The 23,760-nt window shown below is 37.5% G+C and overlaps 1 protein-coding gene across 1 annotated transcript in view; it reads left to right on the top strand.

Annotated features, from left to right (window-relative positions):
• ext2 (exostosin glycosyltransferase 2) overlaps nt 1-23,255 on the top strand; it is a 35,351-nt gene extending 12,096 nt beyond the window's left edge. The window contains exons 9-15 of the mRNA XM_088333657.1: nt 3,164-3,295; nt 9,433-9,622; nt 11,228-11,394; nt 15,272-15,415; nt 17,619-17,747; nt 18,235-18,317; nt 21,154-23,255. Of these exons, the coding sequence (XP_088189783.1) occupies nt 3,164-3,295; nt 9,433-9,622; nt 11,228-11,394; nt 15,272-15,415; nt 17,619-17,747; nt 18,235-18,317; nt 21,154-21,292 (984 nt within the window). The 3' untranslated portion in view covers nt 21,293-23,255. The remainder of the gene's footprint in view (nt 1-3,163; nt 3,296-9,432; nt 9,623-11,227; nt 11,395-15,271; nt 15,416-17,618; nt 17,748-18,234; nt 18,318-21,153) is intronic.
• The last annotated feature ends 505 nt before the right edge of the window (nt 23,256-23,760 follow it).

Genomic DNA, 23,760 nt, shown 5'->3' with positions numbered 1-23,760 from the left:
AGGTCTACCGTATTGATTTGTCATGATTTCTCGTTAAAGTGATTATTCTTTCATGGTTAATCTTAAATCAACTGCATTTGGGGGAGGCCATATCTATCTATCAATGTAGACAAGATTGCTCCTCATTGTAATTTTTTGGTAAACATATCGAGCGGGGATTGTAACACTTTGTGAGCCATCCAACTACAGAGCATAAAATAATAACATTGTAGTGTACTATAGAACCTCACTGTCAATATGAATAAAGAGCGGTGTCATTTGGTAATTCTATTAGACGTTGTTGCGATATTGTGAATATGCATTTGTTTCTTAACACAACATTTTGGTATGTGAGCAAAGGTCAGGTCATAATACAAACATGAATTGAAAGTGGTCCACAACACTATTCTCTGTGAACAGCTTGCATGTGGTTGAGCTGCTGTTGTTGATTAAGTACAAATCACTAATGATTGCCCGGTTCCCCCTACGGCTCACTCAGTGGCTAGAAGATCTGCTCTATAGGTGCTGTCATGTATCACCTACTTGACAAGTAGACTTAAACAAGGACTTCTGTACTCACAAATGTTTCTTCTAATGGCTTTGACCTCTTCTCTAATGATATAAATTGCAAAAGAGGGGGGTTTAGTGCTTCAGTCTGCTATTATGTCTTTATTACCAATTTGCATATATTAACAACACACGCAAAAAAAAAATCTTGGACCAAGTAGCTATTGGGTCATTATTTGATCGGTATTTCTTTATTGGTTATTATTTGATCATAATGATCAAATACAAATTAAACAAGGCTGTTTTGAACTCAATGAAAACATTTCAAGTTCACTATTTGTGATGAATCATTTGTGTTTTATAGGACAGGAAACTATTGCACCACTTTTAGCAAAATATTTGATATATGCTTATTTTATTTCATTTACAAACGATATATATGTTACCTTAAATTTTGTAGATGATCTTTTGTTCACTCAAGGTTAACTATGTTTTTTCATAGAATGGATAGAGTGGGTATAAAGGGTAAGAGGTTGTTAATGGTTTATTCAGTGTTGCATTTCAAAAGTGGGGGAAATCAAGTTTTATCATTCAAGCATACAAAATGTTGTGCAACAACAAGAAAGCTGAGGTCCATTCCCTCAGGCCAGCACAGTTTTCTTACATCCTCCTCCCAGTCAGAAAAGAAAACTTTCATCACCGGCTGATTTATGAAGTGTTGGGATTCCCCAAGGAGACCAGAGAGTCTTTTTGAATTTTCCTCAGCGCTCTTTAAAAATGGGATCCATTTTTCTAAATGCTTTTTGATGGGGCACTGTACTCCAAAATGTAGTTTAGAGATCAATGTTCGCAGTGTCACAAGATAAAATGGCATTCCCTGTCGGTTTTAACAGTGAACTAGTCAGCATTGCAATGGATAAGTCGAGATAAAGTCTGTTTGGCTCCAGCTCTTTCCCTGAAAACCAAACACACATGTATTAAACTTTTCGGTTTGGATCATGAAATCCTCAATCAGTTATGCGATTGGTGTTTTATGTGCCGATGTACAAAATACATTTCAAATAGTCAATATTCCGGAACACAACATCAAATGTTTTGTGAGCGAGCCCTACCCTCCTCCAAAGACGGATCAATTAGTCCTTAAAATGCTATTTGTTTGCCCCATTAAATAATCACACACAGATTTGCAGTATTTCAATTGCATTTCCAAGATAATGTAATAGTTTTTGTTTTAAGAAACCAGTACATTTTTTTGCTGCTCCAGATACAGTTTAGGGTAGTGTTTTGATTATGTGTATAAAATATAACCTGGATATAAAAACATCAAGAATCAACATCAATCAATAACATTAATATTTAGTAATTACATTTTCAAAATGCATACAGCTATATGCATAATTGTATATGCATAGCTTTTCTATTGAGATTGAGTCCGTCGTAATTACAAAATAGCAAAATACATTTTCTAATGATGTAATCGTGAAGGCAACCTGCGATAAAAGGTCCGCCATTAACTGTAATTCTAACCAGTGGAAAGTGAACTGAATGAGGCCCCTAGAACGTTATTCATCTAGATCAGTGATTTTTAACCAGCGTGCCGCGACACACTCGTGTGCCGTGAGAGATCGTCAGGTGTGCCGTGAGAAATTATCCAATGTCACTTTTTAAAATTTAAGATTTTATAAAATATTTATGAATCATTTTCTGCAAATATTATGTCATTGTCAAGTGTCTGTGCTGTAAAAACTGGGGGTGTTATCAATTATATTGCAATTAAACATTGTTCAGTGTCATTTTATAACATTTTTGGTTAGTGGTGTGTCACAAAAATGGACATTTATATTGTTTAACATGACATGGTTTTTTTTGCATTCCCATTTTAATTTAAATTACAGTTTTGCTGAAAAATAATTTTGGCTTGGCCCAACACAATGGCACTGCTAATATTGTGATTGTGATCCAGATTACACATTTTAGTGTTTGTATTTGTAAGCAAAAACAATAATTTTTAAACAACAGATCAATAAGAAACTTAATGAAAATTTTAAATTAGTTTCTCCACATCATTGTGTACAAAGTATTAACACTGGTTCCATGTTTGGCACAGTGTGGTTACAAATCATCTGATCAGTTGTCACAACCTTTTATGAAAAGTGAATGACCTTCATTTGGGAAAAAGGAATGGACGGTCATTGTCTCTTGTAGTTAAAAATTATCTTTATGTGTAGTTTTCAAAATTTTGGGCAAAATATGATGTTTCTTGTTGCAACATATCAGTTGTCAGAATCACCTTATTATCATTGTATTGCTACAATGAAATTACGGTAGCACTCCAGTTGGCAAAATATATAATATAAAGCAAAATAGATAACGTTCATTTTAATAAAAGGTATTCACATCTAAAATAAAAACTAAACACAACTGGGATATTGCACTTAAAACCTTTTGTCCGAACAATATTTTGGATATGAATAAAATACTTTTTCTGCAACAGCTGTTTTAGAACCAAAGTCAAGAACATCGAAAATAAAAACTCTACATAACTGGGATATTATGGCGTTATTGTTATATTCCATAATATCATATTATTATTATTAAGTCTTAGTCTTAAGATAACAATGTCTATATTAGTTTATTATATTGTTTTCTTAATCAAAATTCTTTCCCTGTTTTGTAGGCGCGGTGGTTCTGGGAAGCTTATTTCAGCTCCATGAAGGCCATTGGTCTGACTACGCTTCAGATCATCAATGATCGCATCTACCCATATGCCGCGCACACATACGAGCAGTGGAACAATCCAACTGTTGTGGTATGTAGCTGTGCAGTCTTTTGTTTTATGCATCTTGGTTAAAGAAGCTTGGGTTGAAAAAATATTCATTCAATTCAAAGAATGTGGGTTTTACATACATTCATAGAGGGCATTTTCATTTTGCATTGTATGCAAAGACCAAATTACAGTGGTACCTCCACTTGCAAATTTGTTTTTTTCTGGGAGTAGCTTCGTAAACTGAAAACTAAGTAGAGAAGCGTTTTTAATGCAAATGTTCTCATCTGTTCCAAGCCTCGCAAAAGTAAAATATGATATTTTTTAAAATAAATCAAAAAAGAGCATCAGAACATAAAACAAATGCATATTAAAATTAGATTAGTGCACAATAAACATAAAACTAGAGGCTCATAATGTAAAAAAAAACACAGAATAAAGAAAACAATGAAATATTCATTTACATTTTTGCCTCGTGTCTTTTGAACTACTGATCAAATGGCGTCTGCTTTAGCCGGATTTTGACAATCCGTCGGAAATGCAAGAGGCAGCTGTAGCGATAGCCCGACTTATCTCTGAACTCTGAACTGTGGCGGTGAAATGAAGCGAATGCTGGAAGCATCCATGAGCCCAGGGTTGCCTGGCAGATTTTAAGCGATAGCCAGTTTGTTAACGCTGGGAAACTCTGGGACCGGCTAACAGACTTTGTATCCTAAATCGCCTTTGTAACTCGAGGCAATATGTTGCCGTTCAGCTACTTCGATCCTCAAACTTTCGTATGTAGAGACATTCGTAAGTAGAGCTAACACCGTACTTTTGTGGAAACTGTTCCTTTTACCTTTTGGATTTATTTCATGTTAAAAGATGGTTGAAAAGTTAATATTTCAATTTCAAACTATTCTGATCTTTGAAGGCTTTTGAGACTAAACTATTTTATTGTGATTTAAGCCCCAGATTTAGAGAGAAATGCCCCGACTTGACACTACTGTCACCATGAGTCATTTTGCTTCTTTTTTAGTATGTACAGTGAATAAATATAAGTAGTTTAAATGTTAAATGGATATATATTTTACATATACAGCTTTTTACAACAATCCTTTCGGTGTAGCAAAGTGCTTTACAATAATAACAGAGAAGCAATAAGTAAATACCAAACCAGAAAATGAAAATAAATAAACAATAAAAGACACCAAAAACAATAAATACAACACTATCAAATAAGATAAAAAAAAAGTGTCCTCATACTGGGTGGGTAGGTCGCATTCCCTTAACCACTAAGTCGTAGGGTCACCATTTCCTGTGGTGTGTCATGAGCAAGTACACCCTGGTGGAGCCCATCCCTCTCCAGGCCAACACTACCTAGTATTACAAGAAGAGGTGCCTATTTAGCCCGGATTTAAAAAGGCCCAGGTCAGAAATAACACGCAACTCGACTAAGCTGATTCCATAGCCTTTGGGCAGCAACAGAAAGGCTTGGTCACCCCAGCGTTTAAACTCTCACCTAAACATAACACATGGACAGAAAATTGCAGATTTTAAGTGTTGTTTTTGTCTCTGTAGAAAGAAAAACAGAGATCATAGTCACATGTGCAAAAAACTAGCACTTGCCAAATATATTATGCAATGACTTTAATGTTGTCGACATCTGGGCAAACACTATAACCGTTTTTCTTCCTGTGTCTTCATAAGAAAATTTTTGAACTACTTCACTGTGCCATATTTGTACGCTAATCGTTTATAATGGGAAACATTGTCTTCAACCTTCATATGGCTTTTTTCTACATGTTGTAGAAACAACCCCTTCTTTGTCATTTCATTTTTTTCTTATTCTTTGCAAAAATATTTAAACAAACATGTGAAAAGCGTAAATTTTAACTCTTTCACTTTGAGTGGAGGCTTTTTCCCACTCTGAACTGGAATGCAGAATTCAACTGGAATCAATCCCCCCTTATGCCCTGTTAAACAAATTACAAAAAAATGCCAAGACAAAATATTATTAAATTTGAAGAAATGCCAAAATCCTTTCAGTCTCTACCTTTTCATCCATAAGGGATCGTCTTGGAAAAATTAGAACAGGTGATAGTTATTTATTAACTGTAATGCAATAAACATTTCAAACATTCTGAATTACTTACAAAACAACTGAAATACTGCAAGCCTTTTCTAATTTTAATTTAGCCTATCATGGCTTATAGCTTACTAGTATACTTTTTCATGATAGTCAAATATTTTGCCATGGGATATTGGAGTTCTCGTCAAAATCGTCGCTATGAAAACAACAAAGAATATTTCTGTTGATTTGTAATGATTCCAGAATGTATGACATTTTTGAAAATGTAAAACAGTCTTGACCCTATTCAGCTCGTTTACATTCTACTCTATTTCACAACATAAAAGTCTGTTTTCAACTGTGTAACTCGGTTACACGGGGTTCCCGCGGGTCCTTGATAAGTCTTGAAAGGCACTCAATTCATTATTCTATAAATAAGGCCTTAACTGGCATTAAAATGCCTTAAGTCCAAATTTCTTAAAAATGTGAACACATTAATCAGATTTCTATTAGTTTGAACTAAAAAGATTCAGTAACATTTATCAAGTGTCTTAATAATTCACTGATTTACTTTGGTGGAAACATGGCATGACCACAATGTCGGAACGATCAAAACGGTGATGTGGTTTCAGTCGGACACATGTCTTAGTTCTACCCACGATCCGCATACCAACTTAGAACAGCTTAGAACAGTTTACTTTTGACCATGGCACAGTGTACGTTTTAAAGCTGTCTCAGGTAAGCGTACAAGGTGGGATTGTGTGAAAGGAATATTTCTGTTTAGTTTGTTTCAATTGCGTTGTTGTTTTTTTTTTGTCTTTTTGAATTTGATTTCAAAAGGCATTAAAAAGTCTCAAAAAGTCTTAAATTTAACATACCTTAGGCTGCAGAACTTTATTGTAACCCACATAAAATGATACACCATTTCAATGTATGATTTGAGTGTTTCATTTGTTTTAAACGTGAAATATAATGTGGATCAAATATATAAAGACCGTGTAAAAGGACTGATAAGGGAATAACAAAATGCACATTATAGTGAAAAATAGTAAATCGAGCATAGATCACCCTATTTATACTAGACAATTACTGTAGAGTGCACACACAAGGCACAATGCACTATATATTCCATTTTTCTTATTTAGTTCCCTCTCAAGCATTCTACATTGTACACAAAAAAAACTGAGCAGTAGTTCAAAATAATTGCGCTTCCATTGTGGTAAGGAGAAAAGATTTTTTGCATGTCTGTGGCCGACACTTTATGGGTGATAAGACGTGTTTTTTTTGTATTCATGTGGTTTTGAAAGTTTGTGGCCACATGAATCATGGCAGCCATGTAGATTAGAAGCGAACATTTATCTGATTCTTCTGAAACAAGTCCTGCAAGTGTGCAGAAAAAGGACTGTGATGTTCACATATTGTCGTACGGAATTCGTAGTCCTCTGTGTTCAGGTGTATCTTGACCTAAAGCTCAATTGTGTCCAATTAAAGCGCCCCCCTATGAGAGAAAGGTGAAGTGTTTTTGAGATCAAGTCATTGAGTGAATGATGAGAAGAACTCGAACAGAACACAAAATAAATCAGGCCGGGAACCACCCGCCAACCCCCTCACCTCATGTCGTCTTTTAGGCTGGTAATTGAAAGCACATTTTCCAGAATCGCTGGTGCTGTTACTTTGAGCTTTCAGAATGAAGGACAGGCTGCTTTTTGTTTGGGATGTTGGAGTAAAGGGTTTACTTCTAAAGTTGAAGGCCTCTCGGATTTAAGTTGTTTTGGTCTATGCAACTGTGTTTGGGCTATCAATTAAGCAGCAGAGTAAATTGAGACTTTTTTTGCCTTGATAAGCATCTTAAAAGTAAGGAGCGCACATGTTGATGTTTTGTGTGTACGATATATTTAGGTTTTAAAAACGGTCCTGCCTTTTCGATTTGTTTATAAATGCTGCTAAACTATTTTTAATTAAAAACATTGTCCTAATGCTGGAACTATTTGTTTTGGCCCTTTTCATATGCATGTTTGTCTTATAAATAACTTAAAAAATGTGTTTTTCATTTAATGTTACTTTACTTATTGTTGTTTGACTGAATGAGAACAACAACAGGCAAGTTTCCACTTTCCCATTTTTAGTGGTGCATTTTAATGGATGTTGTATAAAAGATCAAGGCAGGATTTATTTGAGTTTGTTTAATGGAGCAGAAGGTGCTGCTGTGTTATTGTTGAACCACGCTTTGAGGACTGGAAGAATCCCAGAAGTGCACTTTTTCCTTCATCTCGAGTGAAACACTTCATTTTGACGTGATCGCGACTGCTATGATGTTCGTTAACATCTACAAAAGCAAGTCTGTGCTACAATATTATTTAAGTTCTTTAGTATTGTTGGACTGTGTTACTTTCCATGTCAAAAATATGTTTTGGTACTTCAGTCAGCTCAACTGATGGGGTCAATGAAAGTCCTTCATTTTACTGGTCGATTTAATGGGGAACAATAAAATAGTGGAACTTTGAAGAAAGTCATTTTAAAGTACATGGCAAAATTCCATCACTTGTTATCCAGATTTCAACCGACAATCTTTTCTTTAAAATCAGTCTCCTGTCATCTCTCACCTTTAGGATAAATTCTCTGTTTTAAAATCAAAAAGGGTGACCCGCGTGAATTATATAGATCTGAGGAGAAAATGTTTTGTGGTGGGGAAGGGAGGTATTGTAAGATTTTCCAGAATGAATCTGGAGTTTAAGGTGGTGCGTTTGAATTTAATTCAGTGTTCTGTAGTTTGCGCAGGCAGGAGTACTGTATTTATTGTTTAATGCTCATTAGATCTCATCAGGCTATTTTTATTCACAGTACTAGAGACGAAGGTCAGAGAATGGAGAAAAAAGAAACTCGTCCTGAGGGTTTAAATAAACTCAAAGAAGCACAAGGAGGGAAACAAATCTTTGGTGTATCTGATGATATATCTGATTTTGAAGGACATTAATTAAACAATACAGTAGAAGTACATTGTAAATTGTATGTTGTCATAATGTCATCAATTAATGATTTGGATCATGCATACGTTTGTCACTTTGCATGCTTAGTTTAAGCAGGTCAAAAGTAAAAAAAAATGTTTATACCTTATTAAATTAGAAGTTAAGGGTGCAAGCTTTTCACAAAAAAGAGGTATTTCCTCCACACCCTTTTCACCTTTTAAGCCCTGACCCATTTTCACGGCCTGCCACAATTCACATTTGCTTCTGTAACGTGTATGCAATGGACTGGACCATTGTTTTATGCCAAGGTTCTTAGCCATCATGAAAGATTTTTGAATGTTACATGAAAATAATATCAGTCAGTTGAAAACAGCTGTATTTTGTCCTTGAAAGGGAATGCTGTCAATTACAAGAAAAAGTGTCTTGCTGCCAAATATGTTCACAGTAGTCAAGTCAGGACTTTGCCTCCAACTCAAAGTCAACTTGTCAAGTTTAGTCCAGGACGACCAAACTTGAGGATTTTAGGTCAGGGACCGTTTGCCATTTCAATTAAAAGACTGTTGTTTTTATTATTCCAGAATAATCAAATCAGTAAAACATCACTTTCAAATTCACTGTACTGCCCTGTATTTTCGTAAATTTTGTAAATATTTGAACCAATCTAAAGCAACACGAGTCAAGTCAAATAATGTTTATTTCTATAGGCCTTAATCACAAAGCTGCACAGACCACATATTATTGCTAACTACAGACTATTATTACACCATCCTCTGATCTAAAACCTTCATGAGGGCAAGGAAAAACTCAAAAATGTCAACCTTGAGAAGGGACCACACATGGAATAATCTCCTTTCCAGGATGACCAGGCTGCAATGGATGTTGCAATAACAAATACACAGATATTGTCAATAAGAAATATAGGTAATTCATAAGCTAGAGAATATAAGTGTGTTTTAAGCCTAGATTTAAACAGTTCCACTGAGGTTGCAGAGGGAATCTCAGGGGGCTGAGCATTCCACAACACCGGGGCCCGAATGGAAAACGCTCTTGCACCTGCGGTTCTCTTCTTGGCTATTGGGATCACTAGTAGACCAGCATTTTCAGAGCGAAGGCTCCGGAGTAGAAAAATTGTAAAACGGTGTGCTTTTGTCTTGTGTCTTTCGTAGAAGTGGTCCAGCGTGAACAGTCCTCTCTTCTTGCCACTGATTCCACCAAGAGCACCCGGCTTCACGGCTGTGGTGCTCACCTACGATCGCATTGAGAGCCTTTTCCGAGTCATTACAGAAATCTCCAAAGTTCCCAGCTTGGCTAAGTTGCTGGTGGTGTGGAACAACCAGAACAAGAGTCCTCCTGAGGGTGAGTGTTTTTGTTTATACTTCCAAGAGATCATTTTATTTGTCACTTGTGACAGTAGGCTTATGATTTCTTGCACATCAGTTTTTGTTGTTGTTTTTTTTAAACATTTTTTTTACAATTTTACAAATACTAAACTACTATTAGCCTGCCATGCTCTGCCTTTGGCACCATGACTTTCCAAAACCTGAAAATTACGCCAATATGATCTGATGAATGTAGTAATGTCATGGAAAGACTTTGAAGTGCTCTGTCATGGCTGCACGTTTCATTTACTTCAGACAAGTAAGCGGCGCCTGGCTGGAGAGGTGTGACCCCTCATAATTAATAAGGGGCCATTGACAGGTCAGACTTTCAGGTCGAAGTCAATTATAATGGCGTGCTAGCATTTTATTTCCGATTGTACTGGGTTTACATTGTGCAGGGTGCGTAATGGTGCGTAAGAAATGCTTCTAAATACTTGAAATTGTTGCCGTTTTATGGCAGTTTGACTTGATAGACCATATATATATATATATATATATATATATACATATATAATTATAAGTCTGCTTTAAAAGTACGATGATATGTCTGATCTGGTGGATTCGATTTGCCCCTACAGCTTGATCAGGTGTATCAAACCAAGATGCCTGGAAGTTGCTGTATTAATGGAAAAAAAAGGTCTATAGCGATGATATGTAAATCGTGGCTATAGACCCTGCACTGTGTTTGTAAAAAAATGTGATGTAACCGTATCGAGCGCATATTGGTGAGACAGAACAGTAGAATTAATGTCATTTTCTGCCCATTGAAAGAAAAAGATGGTAGATAGTAACAACTCAAATAACCATAAAGTATGTGCAAGCAGCAACATACCGACTTTATTTCAGTGCTCAAAATTTTGGGGGATTGGCACCACACATAGATTGTGCAAGCCACTTTGTGGCACAGTTTTCTGTGACTATTTCGCCTCATATACAATACCGGTCAGTATCTGGTAAGTAACAAGTGAAATTCCTTTTTATACCAGTAAGTTAACTGTCATTTCACCCAATATCCATGTAGAGATTTGTCCCAAAATATTTACACACGTCAACACGTAAAAATCATATTTCTTGATATACGCAAACATGGATTAAAAATTGCATGTGTAAATCTAAATATATTTGGGGCCCTAACTAATAAACAATTCACACCAGATTCCTTCTTTTAATGGTACTGTATACATTTCAAAAGTGTCTTTGAAAGTGCTTGAAATTGGCCATGAAAAAGGTGTACAAACCCTATGAACACTGCATTCAATCCCAGTGCCCACATGTTTTTGTGTAAATATTGTGTAAATTATAACCTTTATCTTATTTGTTCCTTTATCTTCATTGTTTTCTTTTATCCTCACTGTTAAATGTGAAACTGGAGTGCCACGCCCAATTCCGTTGTCATATGTTCAACCCATTTTGTAACAATGACATTAAAGGTAGATTCTAGTCTATTTAAAAAAAACAAAGTCCACCAATATCATTGACCCCAAACGTTTGGGTCAACTCGGCATCAACTGAGACACAATTTCTATGCTAAAAGCCTTTCATTAAACATTATCAAATGGTTTCTCTGCTTTACTCTTTTCAGAGTCTCTTTGGCCGAAGGTGGGCGTGCCTCTTAAAGTGGTGCGCACCACAGAGAACAAGCTGAGTAACCGCTTTTTCCCATATGACGAGATTGAGACCGAAGCGGTGCTGGCCATCGATGATGACATCATCATGCTGACATCTGACGAACTGCAGTTTGGCTATGAGGTGAGCAGATTTGGGAAAAAAACGCCGCCAATGGTTTCCCAAGTTTCTATCCATGCTCCTCATGAAAGGGATTATAAAAGAACCATTTTTTCCGAATAAGAAATGTAAGAAATGTATTCTCAAAATTGACCGATTGACCTTATATCCCCTTGAGCTGTAACGTCACCTGGTGACAACAAAGACTTGTAATAATGGGCGGGTCCTGTTGAAAAACAGACGGCGATTGTATTAATCAGCGATTGCATAGCGTTCATTTCTCCTTGGAGAAATTGGAACTTTGCTTACCTAGGGGGCTTTTGACTGTTTTGGCGGAGTTGCATTTGATTGTCAAAAGCTGGATGAACGTTTCTTTTTTGCCTTTGCCTCCTTTTAAGTAGGTAATTGTGACTTTTCCATTGTGTTTTTCCTTTTTGTTGCAATTAATATAATATTAACCAGATAGCTCCCCGTTAGTGTCCAGGTTAAGGTTTCCAGTTTTGTTTCGTCCAGGTTAGCCTGGTTAGCAGTTGGATAGCTGGCTAGCCTGCTGTGTGTCCATTGCTTATTTTCCCGGCTGTGTTCCTGTTTTTTGCCGTTTTTGTTGTAGGTTCCCATGTGGCCGGGCTGCTTACTACATGTTTTCAGTCAGCCAGCTTCCAGTTTTTCTGCTGATCAGTCCTAGTTAGCCCCTTTTTTAGCAGCCGGCTAGCCTGCCGTGATTGTTTGGTATATTTACGGCTGGGTTCTTGTTTGGTGCCGTGGCCGTTTTTAATTGTTGGTTCCCAGTTATCCTGGTTGCTTACTGCATGCTTTTGGTCTGTCAGTTTTCCGCTAATCGGTCCCGGTTATCTCTTTTTAGCATCGGGTAGTCTGCCATGTCCCAGATGGTTTAGCTCCTGTTAGCTCTCTGTGGGTTACGTTTGTCAGCTCGCCCCATTTTGGCTGTGCGCCATTTCTTGTACTATTTCTGTACCAACCTGCGACACAACGCCTTCCGCTATCCGTATATTCAACGGGAATTGATTTAGGTTATTATGTATAATATTATTATGCCAACGGCGTTCCTCCGACCTATTCTACTCTAGTCTTGTTATTTACATATTCTTTCTTTTTAAACTATTCTATATAATTACCTTGTATTATACACTACAATATATTTTTTACTCTATTCTTTTTATTCTTTTAAATCTATTATTTTATCACTATTGAGTGTTCGCGTGTCAAATGATTTCTTGTATATATCATGTTTATGGTTTATACTGGCTGAATAAATAAACACAATACAATACAATACAATACAGGCAGTCTCCACAAAAACTACCTAGACTTGGCTTAAAACACTCAAAACCTTTTTAACTAATTGACATGTAAACCAATATGGTGACTGGCCTGCTATTGTGCTGATGTTCTTCACATGACGTCACAGCTCAGGACGTCAAAGACGAGACACTGTCTTCAAAATGCATTATGTTGGATAATAATTGGAATATACCAATGAAATACTTTTAATATTTTGCAAACAAACATGTACCATTTTATTACATTTTCTATGTTTTTGTATGTGGGTGTCATTTTAAGGGCAAGGATGCACTTTCTCTTCATGAACACAGACCTTCGAGTTATTGGTGGAGATTAGAGTCATATAACAAGGCTTTGCCGTATTGATGCTGGTGTTTGAAGAATGAGCAATGATGATTGGCTCAGCGTCGAGTCATGTCGCCTGGCCTCACCTGACTGCAGTTAGAAGCAATTTCATAAAATTGGATTCAGTTTTAGGGGAATTACACTAAATTAGAAGCAGCATGGGGTAAATGTTGACACTCAGTAGCTGAGAGTTTCGGGCAAAATATTTAATCTTTGTAATAGAGCCACTCTTATAAAATATTAGCACACTCTCATTCTGCCTCACAGCAGTTTTCCATTTCCAGTCCTTCCCTTGTTAGATAAAATCTGTACAAATATATTATTTTTCTGATGATAAGCGGTACCAGTAAATCTTACAGTAGATACGTTTGCTATAATTATGTTTAGAGCGGTCTCTGTGTCATGAACAGCTTCTTTTACAGGCACTCATTGGTCCATTTGCATTACAAAATAATCAAATTAAGATCAGCTGTTTCATATGTAAATACACATATATTTTTTTCCCTTTTTTGCTCTGCGAGCAAAGTCCTACCAGAATAATCAAAAGAACAAAAAGCTTCCATTTTCCTCACAAAACACAATTACGAAATGTGGAATAAATAAGAAGAAAAGCATCCAGGAAACTTGTGATCGTTAGATTGGTAGAGAGAATAACAATGTCTAAGCTTTTACAAGCGGATCCAGTTTAGCTTTTTGGGAAATGATGCCTGATTCAACAAAAACAAGCAACATCTGTATTACCCGTACATTCAGTAACAGAATGCATTTGTGTTTTGTATTGTGCGGACCCTGAATTCTCCTGAAACATAGTCATTGAAGTTTGAAAGAAAAAAAAAACAGTTCCCATTAAGTGTTTTTTTTTTCTTCTTAAAGTGCAATTGTATTTTCATGTCTATAAGGGGCTCTACACTAAAAGGTGCAGCCTCAGTTAAGTGTTCCATTGTTGTGTTTGTCACACTAGTAAGGTGCGATGACTTGTGCAATCCACGCACCGATTTCAATGCCATTTTTGTACTAAGCAATGTACTCTAATGCAATATATTGCAGTACATTTATTGTTTTAAATAGCAGTACGCTAAGTTGACTCAAAACGTCTGGTAGCGTTGCATTAAATTAGGCCAGCTGTTTTAATCCATACCATAATATTAGTGAAAAAAATCATGAGATTTGTCCATGGGGTCCATTGCACTGTTAATAAATGTTAATTGCTCTATTTGACCGTAAAAATGCTAACTATTCCAACATACCATATTTTCCACAGTATATGGTACGCTGGATAATAAGGTGCACCAAAACATAGTAGAACCATACTTAAGGGCAGTGATTGATAAGTCCAAATGTAGAATCAGAACCGAACCCGAAGCGCAGTAGTGAAAGGGCAGGATCCCATCCACTAGACTACCAAGGATACGAACGGCACGTAACAAGGGATTAGGTTTTAGGTCATCATCACACAGTGCCACAATGTTATTATTGGGCCATGCCGCGAGAATATTGTCAGACATTAAACAAGTCCGTGGTACAGCAAAGATTGGGGACCACCGAAATACAGTTTTTCAATCGCAGACTTGCAAAGTATTTTGGAAATGCATGAGATTCTGAACTAAATGAAGTGAAAGGCATTGTGGGAAGTTATTTGGTCGTCCATAAAGATATAACCGCATGACCGCATGTATTCAACGATGTTTGTCGCTTACAATGCTTAGTTTGACCAAAGAAAAAGTTAAATAAACATTTATACTGCTTTTTAATACCATTTTTTTCTCATTTCGCTCACATATTTATCAGTACCATGACTAAAATAGTGTTATAGTAAGATAACACCTATTCCCTTTTCCTACTATATTCCTTTTCCCTAGAGGTCTGGTGATCAAGATTTACGGTGACCTTAAGATTGTCGAGAAAAATTGTTCAAACCTCACATTGTTTATTTGCTGTTAATAGTGTCAATAAAATTCAGGTTCGATCCCCGTTGCCAGCATTGTCATGCAACTGAGGTCGGCGATACAGGTTAATCAGAATTTGCACAAATATAATAATGCGCCGGGATGCCTTTCCAATTTTTTTTCTGTACATATGGCGCACCTGATTGTAAGGCACATGTTTAAATTTCTGACTAATTTGGGGTTTTCGGGTGTGCAGCAAATACTGTATTTTACAAAGGCATCAGTCAGAGTGTCATTGTATGAATGTGTGTCTGAATAGTTTCTGTATCTTTTGTTGATATGTGTTTTTGTTGTGATCCATCCTCCAGGTATGGAGGGAGTTCCCCGACAGGCTTGTGGGTTACCCGGGCCGCCTTCACCTTTGGGACCATGAAATGGGAAAGTGGAAGTACGAGTCAGAGTGGACCAACGAGGTCTCCATGGTTCTGACGGGTGCTGCGTTTTACCATAAGGTGACCGAATAGTTTTAATGTTTAGTAAGGCTTCCTTCACTCAGCTATTTTTGCCACATGAAAAAGATGATCATGGTTCATATATGCTCTGGGAAGTATGTTCTAGATTGCATTTGGGGATCAGGTGACCTTCGGTTGCAGTGGGGGAGTTGCCTGTAGATTGCATTGATGGATGAGGAGAATGTTGCACACTGGGCCAGGCTATCAAACCTCCTGTCAGCTCACGCTCACATTCCAAAGAAAATTTTAGCTCTGCTTTATTCTTCTCTGGGTTCATACTGGTGCTTGAAAATGCTTGAATTTTAATGTGTTTTTAAAGGTTTAAAAGTGTTTGAATTTTGGGAGAAGTTCGTGTAAATGCTTTAAATGTTGCCATGTTTCTCTCCAGTCTTGACTCGATAGACCACGCATTAAATGAAAAAGCATCAAACAAGTCTGCTTAAAAATTACGCAGACACTGCTCTCTGGTGGCTTCGCTCTGCCATTGCATTATTTCTTCCCTTGTGATTAACGGCAGCTGGCATTACTTTGTATAGCGTTTCCATGTGAAGCGTCATTACCCCCTATAAGTGATGTCGCCAAGCTGTGGTCGCATTGTGGAGGCAGAAAGGCAGGATTAATGTCAGTATATTTCAGCCAATCGGCAGAAAAAGATCATAGAACAGATAAGAACAAAGTTTGTGCAAGAAGAGAGACAGCAACTTTATAATTTTGGGACGCTACATGTAGATTTTGCGAGTCCCTCTTTGGCGCTTTTGTGTGTGACTTTTTCTTCTCATATGCAATGTCAGTCTGTATTGAATGACTAACCAGCAAAATATATTGTTATGCCAGCTAGTTAAATGGACAAACATAGTGGCTCAGATGACCAGTTCATAATTACAGTAGCTAAGAAGAATTTACTTTCCTTGGCCTGGATACCTTAAACACATTGTTAGCGTTGGTGGGATCAACAATAATCATTATCATTTTTAACAATATAATAATGTATTATTTAGTATTTGAATGGTACTGGAGAAATTTGGAAATTGACTTTAAAAAGTCTTTAAAAAGTGCTTGAATTTGGCCATGAAAAAGAAGTACAAACACAAAAGGTTTATGAGCAATTATACAAGTTACAACTGCATTGGAATACCAAAACTTTATAAACAAATTTTTTTTATTTACAATTCAAAATCAGTGTTAATAGTACATTTTAAAACTTAAAAAAAAAACTTGTGTAGCCTTTTTTCTTCTTTAATAATGTAAAAATGGTCTGTTGTCTCGAATAGTCTGTGGTCTGTGAAGCCGTTTGAGACTTGTGATTAAGGGCTATACACTAAATCGGGAAAAATTCCCTGGACAGCCACCATGTTGCGCATCTATAGATTTCAGCCCTTTACAATGTGATGTATTAACATTGTCTTTAGAAATTTCTTCCCGTTTGCGTTGAATCTTCTTATTAAAGAAGACCATAAAGTCATGGGCTGAATGGGTAGAACTATCTGGGATAATCTGTTGCCCCGTTAGCAATGCTACAGTGTCGAAAAGGATTTTGGGGTTATTCTTTTGTGCCGCAATCACCTTTGAAAAATAAGCTGATTTTGCAAAAGCAAGGGCTGCTTTATACTTTAACAAGCTGTCACACCAGGTTTGACGGAAAACCTCATTCTGGTAGCGCGCCATTTTCTTTCAGATTTCCTGCATTCTTGTTTGATCGAGTCTAGTTTCATCAGTAAACCAAGGCGTGCGTCTTTTAGGTCGTGATTTAAGCCGTATGGGTGCTACTGAATCCAGGACACTAGCCAGGGTAGCATTAAACTCATTCATGAGTGAGTCAATAGAGCCTTTATATAAAAGAAACGACGCAACTACCCCTGAAAGAAGATTAGAGAGCTCAGAAACTATGCCAGTGCTCATATTGCGTCTGCTAAATCCTTCAGTTTTTTAATACAACATTTAGCCAGCACCTCAAATGTAACTAAATAATGATCAAGACTTAACGGGAGCACACAGTAACACGTCACGTTTGAGGTTGAAACTCCTCGAGTCGGAACCAAGTCTAGCGTGTTTCCATTTTTGAGTCAGCAAATCAATCAGTTGATTAAAACCAAATGTATCAACGAGAGACCGAAACGCAACAGTGAGTGAACTTAGTGGGAGTTCATGTTGACTTGACCCTGGTTTCTAAATCTGCATCGTCCTGTCTCTCATTTGGTTGCAGTACTTTAATTACTTGTACACATACAAGATGCCAGGAGACATCAAGAACTGGGTAGACGCACACATGAACTGTGAAGATATTGCAATGAACTTTCTGGTGGCCAACATTACTGGAAAAGCCCCCATCAAGGTATGTTCGTCTTCTCGCTAGTTTGGGGGCTCTAAACTCATACAAATGGGGTGGAAGTGAAGACAGACAGAGTGAACCGACATCTCTGGGTTAGATCACTTGTCACCCCGACACTTTGCTCCACGCACCCCTCTCCCCTTCCCTCATCCAGGTGTAGGGGCCCACGCTCAAGGCCTGCTTTAACCTTCCTTATCAGAGGTAGGGAGTCAAGCGACTCCCCCTCCTCACTTACGGAAACACTCGCACACTGCCACCAAATCATGATCTGCACACACCCCGTGCCTTCACGTGGCTTCTTTCAGAAAATTACCTCTCTTCCGAAAACACACATCCATTGGCAGAGTGCTGGACCGAGCTGAGTAATACATCATCACTGCTCAGCCACAGCACATGACATTCCTCTTGCAAGTGGCAAGCTTATTTCAATAGACCGAGCCGTTTATTAGCTTGAAATTCCACTGACATTTGGTGGGGTGATTTTGTTTAGGTGACCCCTAGGAAGAAGTTCAAGTGTCCTGAATGCACTGCCATCGATGGACTGTCCCTGGATCAGACGCACATGGTGGAGAGGTAATGCTATTGTCCGACGCATAATGAATGTTGATTTGTTTAATTGGAAACTTTTTTTTAAACTACGATCATGATCTGTAAAAGACGAAATCATCTTAAAGGGAAAAAAAGGAGAGTGTATTGTAAAGTAGACCATATTATAGCAAAAGTTTTGTGACCTCATCAGATGTCAGGGGTTTGAAAAGGGCAATTTAGACACTACTTTTACCGCTTGGCGACCTTTCTAAACTGTTACACTTTCGAAAGCATTAAAATTATATTTTGCAAGTATTTTTTCCTTGAATTACTTAAAATTAGCCGAATGTTCTACTATGCTGCTCCTTTCAAATGTTTTTTCTTTCATATTTTACAAAACATCAATGAACTAATTTAAACATATTGAGTGGAACAATAAAAAATATGATTATTTTACACAATTATTTTCTGTTATTACTGGACCTTTCCTCCCAGTGTAAGAGGAATTACTTAAGATAATTCTTTAAAAGGTTTAAATTCAGGGGGTGCCCCGCAACCCTACTGAGGATAAGCGGTAAAGATAATGGATGGATGGAAATCAGGGGATGTTGTTGTGGTGGTTTATGCAGTCCTATAAACAAACATACTTTGGCTTAACAATATACATATATTTAAACTAATCACTGAGTGATAATATTTGAATATGTTTTGATTTTCAAAATGTTCCAATAGGTCACACAATTTGAAAACAAGTAAGTCCAACAATGAAGCAAAAAAAAATGTCCAAAAGTAGCAAAACAGTAACTCATTTATCCATGTTTTTATTTTATTTAGTAAACAAACTAATTTGTAACAGTTGTTACAGTCTTGTCCCAAAAAAGATTCAACAAATGTTTTCCTCAAACCTCTACCTCAAACCTCAGAATGATAACAAGAAAACCATATGTACTATCACAGCATCCACTCCATGCATTGTTGATGCACCTTTTGCACCAATTACAGCCTCCAGTCTGTTTGAATACGAGGCCACAGGTTAAGTACACCCATCTGTGAGCAGTATTGCTCTTTCCTTTTTGCAACACCTCTCAAACTCCATCAAGCTGGTGCAAATCCATTATCAGATCCCTCCAGATATTCAATTGGATTCAGTTTAGGGCTCTGAAGATTTTCACAGAGAGTTCCTAAAGCCATAATCTTGGCTGTTGTCCTGCTGAAAGATGAACTGTTGCGCCAGTTTGAGGTCAAGAGCGCTTTGGAGCACGTCTTCATCTTCTTTTAATTGGTGGATTCTTCTCTCTATTCTGACAAGGGTCCCAGACCTTGCTGCTGAAAAAAGCAAGCACACCCTGATGCTGCCACCAACATTGTTGACTGTAGGGACAGTCTGGTGATGAGCAATGTCTGGTTTCATTCAAACATGATGCCCAGCATTCAGGACAATAAGGCAAAATTTATCTCACCAGACCAGAGAATTTTGTTCCGCATTGCCAAAAGGCACTTGAAGGGCTCTCAGGCTATCCCCGGGGGGTATTTATGTGCCTTATACTAATCTTCCGTGTGGCCACTCTACCATCCAAGCCTGTTGGATGGTTGCTATTATGGAAGGTTCTCATTTCTCCATGGAGGAACACTGGACCACTGAGAGAGTGACCATTGGGTTCTTTGTCACCCCACTGACTAAGGACATTCCCTCGATCACTCGGTTTGGATGGCCTTGCAAGCTCTGGGAAGAATTGTGGTGGTTTCCGGACTTCCGTTTATGGATGATAGATGCAACTACATTAATCCCTCTAGCTCTGTCGCAGTTTCATCGTGCATTGTGTTCTACAGCAAATACACGGCAATAGCTATCACGGGGGCAGGTTCCCAAAGTCTGTGTCTGTTTGTGGGCATGCGTGCGTGCTGGGCGTGAATGTTTGTGTGTGTCACTGTGATAGGCTGAAGTCTGAAGAAAGTCAAATTAGCGCAAATAAATGCTCATCACGTGTGCTCTGTGGATTGTTATCGTGACCAGCAAGAAACTAAGGCGATGTCGGCAGAGAAAGCAAAAACGGCGCTTCGGTAGGCTACATAACAACTCTTAACAAGCCACGACGCAGAGTGTTTACCTCACCAGCGCCTGATCCATTACTAATAATGGATGACATAGAGCTATAACTTGTCAGAAACCGCTACATTACGGACTCTTATATGTTAATCATCACAAAGACCTGGCTCTAATTGAGGATCCCCCATTGTAGCGTACAGCTAGCCAGTCACTCTCTATAGCTCTTTCTTTTACTGAATGAAGAAACACTCTAATTTCGTTGTACTATTGCATAATGACAATAAAGACCATTCATTCATTCAACTGCAATTCTGTTATTATTTGTTGATCTGCAGTTGTTATTTTGTTACAGTCATAATTCTTTTTTTTTCTGATATCTAATAAAGAAGTACATGTTTCTTAGTCATGAGTTTTGATTATTCTATTTTGGACCACAACCCCCGCAAAAACACGGGATTGCTGTATACTCATTAGGTCCTCAAAGAGCCAGAATCTTGGTCTTCATATAGCCATGCGTATCTCAGTTGAATTTCCCATTGGGGACACTGAATACTTGTGCACATGTGGTTTCTATGTTCAGATTAGAGGTAAATTCTGACCTAAAAAAATCCAGCCCAACCCTGATTTGAGGGAGTGATCCCGAAGCAAACTTTTCATATTTTATTTGTGAAGACTCGGAAGGAGGAGGTGTGATTTTGTGTTTTACTACAAAAAAGTCATAGGACACTGTAAAACAAGAAAAATATACTTGTGCCACGAAAAATTGCCTAAATCTGCAAGACTATTGTTGTTGGCTTTCATCTACACTCATGAAGGTTTTCGTCTCCTCTCTAGGTCCGAGTGCATCAACAAGTTTGCATCGGTTTTTGGCACCATGCCTCTGAAGGTGGTGGAGCACAGGGCGGACCCAGTTCTCTACAAAGACGACTTCCCGGAGAAACTCAAGAGTTTTCCCAACATCGGCAGCCTCTGAGGAGCGAGCACGCGTGTTCGGAGCTCATCTCAGCTCCAGAAGAGACACGTTTGGACTTTTCTGATGTCATTGGCTTGTATGGTACCCTCTCCTTTGAGTTCGATATGGTTAAGCTCTTTTACACTGTATTGGTGATCATCACACACCAAGGGATACCGACTGATCACCAGCTATTGGGGATCAATGCATGTGTACATTATTGTATATCAGTTTTGCTCAGATAATGATTGGTAGTGCTTATTTATTCTGTGTTTCAAATGTTTGTGTTATAAAAAGAAACTATGGCCGAGACTGTATAGTTATTGCTTAAACATGGCAAGAATTTCCCTGACTGGACAAAGCTGTCCGCATTAAATCTAAAATGGAGATTTACTGGTAGCTGTAATGTTGCTCTTGAGCTACTGCAGGGGTGTGCAGACTGCTGCCCGCGGGCCACGTGTAGCCTGTCAGACTCTTCAATACGGCCTTTTGAACGAAAAGGGTTATAAAAATATATATATACATACTACTGTTCAAAGGTTTGGAGTCACACATACAGTATGATGAAATGAAATGATCTGAATTTATATAGCGCTTTTCAAGTCAATGACTTCCCAAAGCGATTTACAGTGTGCTTCACATTTCCCAATAGCGGCCTTGTATTGCAGCCATGTAAGACGCTAACCTGCTTATTGGGGGTATTAGGGGTTCAGTGTCTTACCCAAGGACACTTCGACATGTAACACGGACAAGCCAGGATTCGAACTGAGATCCCTTGATCCCAAGACGAGCGCTCTACCTCCTGAGCTACCGCCGCCCCAGTAGTGTGTTCCAGGAAGAGTCACAGTTTTATGAACTCATTTAGTGCCATAGACCTTTTTTTTATTGGCAACACTCCCAAAAATGATTTACATGCTAAAAGAGACAAATATGCCCTTTTAGATGAAATTTAGGTATACAGTGAATTATCAATATCTGAAAATAATAAAGTTACCCTTAATCGAATAAGTTGTAAAATCAATTTAAAGTGTAGTTGAGACATTCATAAGGTTAGAAATAATGTTTTTTATTTGAAAGAAAAATGTATCCTGGAAATTTGGAAGCAACCTCAAACTTAAAAAAGGGTAGTGTATATATTTGCGTGTATGACACAGTGTGTGTACTCGGCCATATTTTTGTCCCCAATGAGGCCCACAACACAATTTATTTTTAAATACTGGATTATTTTCTGTGCATGTAATGTCGGATTCCGCACCTTTCGCCGATCGATTTATCACGGATTTGTTGTGGATCGGCGTATACAATTGTTGATGCAATATTATTTATCCAGTTAAATCTTTTTTTCACTGGTTTACCCCTGCCGCATTATTTTCTTTGTTTTTGTATGTTTGTCTTGCTGTATGTCACCCCTCTTAAGGGATATGACCAGGATAGATAGATAAATCTTGTTTGGGTATTATTTCTATAATGTGTTTATTAAATGTTTAACATTTTAAGATGTTACCTTTGCTTTGCAAATAGCAATACTTTTTATTATTGATCTGATATCCAGAAGGTCACTAACTGATGTTTAATTTATGACGGATAGCATGTGTCCCTGACATTGGAATATAAAATTACCAAAACAAGTGTGCTGAAGTTATCGTTTGGCTCTTTGTTGGGAACACATTGCGATTTTTGAAAGATGACGTCGTATTTATATTTTACTTTCCGCTTCTGAGCCTCAATGACATTGTCCTCTGCATTTGCCTTCCCAGCCTGTCACCTGTTGTTAATATAGGCAGCCTAATCCGCCCCGTTCAATGTCAGCAGTTCAAAAGACCGCGATTTGTATTTTGGTCGACTCCATTTAGTGTCACACACTTGCTGGCTATGTGATCTCATTTCACGGCTCGTCCCTTCAAAGGTAATTAATGTATCTTCAGATGGGACAATTTTACTGCTGTTACATGCTGCAAATTAAATGTTGACTCATTCAGTGCCATAGAGTTATTTTCACGTTTTATTTTTACGTTTTTTTCGCCTTTAAAACAAATGGAATCTTACCACATTGTCAGAAAATGTCTAATTTTTTATATTTATAATGACATTTTTACTTCAATTTTAAGCTAAATTATACTCTTTACCCAAAAATATTTAACCCCATTAACAGAAAATGCTTTTTTCTTTCTAATTTTCTGGCATTTTTACTTGAAGTTATGACAGAATTACTTTTGCATTGCAAAAAAATAAAATTCTTACTCAAACGTCAGAAAATGTTGCTTATTTGGTTATTTGTGATTACAGACGCTGCCCTACTTACTAACGAGACGATCGTCCGTAAGTTGAAATTGTTCGTAAGTTTCTTCAGTGCTATATTTTCTACGTTTAAGGTTTATATAACTATGTTTGAGGCTTGTATAAGTAACCGGTTTTGTTTAAACATTTAAAGAAATAATATATTCTATAAGGAAAGATAAAGTTAAGTTTAACTTACTTTAGGAAGATGA

The sequence above is a fragment of the Urocampus carinirostris genome, chromosome 4, assembly GCF_059441175.1.
Source record: "Urocampus carinirostris isolate Australia breed hairy pipefish chromosome 4, RoL_Ucar_1.0, whole genome shotgun sequence".
In the NCBI taxonomy this organism is placed as follows: Eukaryota; Metazoa; Chordata; class Actinopteri; order Syngnathiformes; family Syngnathidae; genus Urocampus; species Urocampus carinirostris.
The sequence above is the reverse complement of the archived record's forward strand: the minus strand, read 5'-3'. Positions and strand labels throughout refer to the sequence as shown.